The 1,984-nt window shown below is 42.2% G+C and overlaps 1 protein-coding gene across 5 annotated transcripts in view; it reads right to left on the bottom strand.

The window, feature by feature from the left end:
• Positions 1–571: 571 nt before the first annotated feature.
• GNG12 (G protein subunit gamma 12) overlaps positions 572–1,984 on the bottom strand; it is a 132,080-nt gene continuing 130,667 nt past the window's right edge. For all 5 annotated transcript variants that reach the window (XM_027767736.1, XM_027767735.1, XM_006167153.2 and 2 more), the window contains one exon: positions 572–1,085. In XM_027767736.1, coding sequence (XP_027623537.1) covers positions 960–1,085 — 126 coding nt within the window. In that variant the 3' untranslated portion in view covers positions 572–959. The remainder of the gene's footprint in view (positions 1,086–1,984) is intronic.

The raw sequence follows: 1,984 nt of genomic DNA, 5'->3' as shown, positions 1-1,984 counted from the left end.
CCTGCTCCTCTCCGGCAGGGCTCATGTTCAGTCTGTCTCATTCCACACATGAGGGCGGAAATTGCAGAGGTGTCTGCCCCTAAGCCAGTAGAGAACATGAACCCTGGGAGCACAGCTGCCCAAGGTCCTCCCCAGGGTCTCCTCCCCCGTTCTAGATTCAGAATCACTGAAGACCAAAAGGCTCCTTGAGAATCAATACCTCATATTATCAAAAGGCTTTTGGTTCAGTTTTAATTGGCAGAGTTGATTGTAGCCTAAGAGGTCCTGCAAGGTTTCAAGAGAGGAGACATTACCGCGTAACTTGATTACAACAAATACAATCTTTATGACGTTCTTTACTTTCTGTATTATAATGACATGAAAAGACTTTTTTATTCTACCTACACACAGCTCAAGACGAAGGTGTAACTTCTGGAACTGAAGAACTGATGGTACGGAGAAAGGGAAGGTTCAACAAGGAAATAAGCGAAATAAGCTTTGCTATGTGTATACACAAAGACATATATACACAACCCTTCCCCCCCCCTTGTATACTATACAGGTTGGCACACACTTTATTAAGAACATAATATAAGGGTTTCAGGATTTAAATTATCCTTGGCATTTTAATTTGATGGGTGCTTAGGCAATCTAGGTCTTGACATAGCTGAATCAATTGTACATTTAAAGTATATAATTGTGTTTTTAAAAAGGCCCAGACCAACTTTCCTTAAACAGTAACCCAAGATAATACCATAGCTACTGAATGGAAAACTAGATTGTTATTTTGTATTAAATCAGTAAAGAGTATTTTAGATAAAGGGCAACTTGGAAAATAAAGACCTCAGCGTCCATTATTCCAAGTCAGGAGCATTTTAGGTATTAGCAGTGGTTACCAATAAGCTGAAGGTAAATCTCTTCAAGGGACTGCTCATAACCTGCTCGGCTGAGAAGAGGTGAGGAACTGTTTCACAATTCCACTATAAGATGATGCATGTTTTTTTATCCTTGAAAGGGTTTTCTGAAGTCGGTATTCCTATCAGCAAAGGATCACTCCTGGCGTGCTCCTCGCAGTAGGACATGAGGTCTGCTGATGCCTTTGAAACCTGGCACGGAGATAAACCAAAGCAAACACATGAGAAAATACTTCATTTACAGACTTCAAGAATGTATTTAAATGCTAAGCCATGGGGTGGAAGACTGCTTTGCACGGGATCATCAGCGTCTCAGAGCATCACACTCAAGTTACTCGTCAGGTGAAAAGGGCAATGGTACATTTAAAATGGGGTATTCTGGCAGGGAAGGCCTTCCGTAACCAAGTGATCAGACTTATCAATGACCAAACTGGATTCACGTATCTCCTCGGGTATGTAGAGGAGCACATCACCAGCCACCAGCCAGCACTCCTGCCCAAACATTTCGCAGGAACGTAACTGGCAAACAATCTCCTCCAAAGTGAGGATGATTCTGCAGATTCTGCGAAAGTGGACTGTGTGTCAGATACTGTTCTTGGGGAATCCTGAACCGCAAATAACTTTGAAATATTTTACAGAAGAAAAGAACAAGGGTTTTGTGTGTAGTGTCCAATAGAAAGAGAGAGAGAAAGAAAGCAAACGGAGCTGACTGCTAACCAGTGATGGACTTTGGCACAGAGTATATATCTGTCAGTAACATTTTTCCAAATAAAAAGATGGGGGATAGGCAAGAAAAAGTGTATGCGAACCAAGGGAAGTTTATATCTCAGTTTCTATTCAAAAGCAAAACAGACTGGAATGCAGAACAGCATTGAAAAACTGAATTGGAGCCAAAACGTGGAGCCAAGTGGTGGTGCTTCAAGATTTACTGTTGGAGACTGGGCTTGGGGAAATAAAAAGAAGAAACAAAACCAGCAAGGGAAGGTACAGCACCTTGCTTGGGCATGAGTTAAAAAATGGAAAAGACCCTCATGCCCTGCTTCAGAATGCTGGTGGGGGAGACCCCGCAGAGTAATCAGATCCGTGTCCTA

Source organism: Tupaia chinensis, unplaced genomic scaffold, assembly GCF_000334495.1.
Source record: "Tupaia chinensis unplaced genomic scaffold, TupChi_1.0 Scaffold144529_1, whole genome shotgun sequence".
NCBI lineage: Eukaryota > Metazoa > Chordata > Mammalia > Scandentia > Tupaiidae > Tupaia > Tupaia belangeri.
This window is presented reverse-complemented; position numbering and strand designations above follow the sequence as displayed.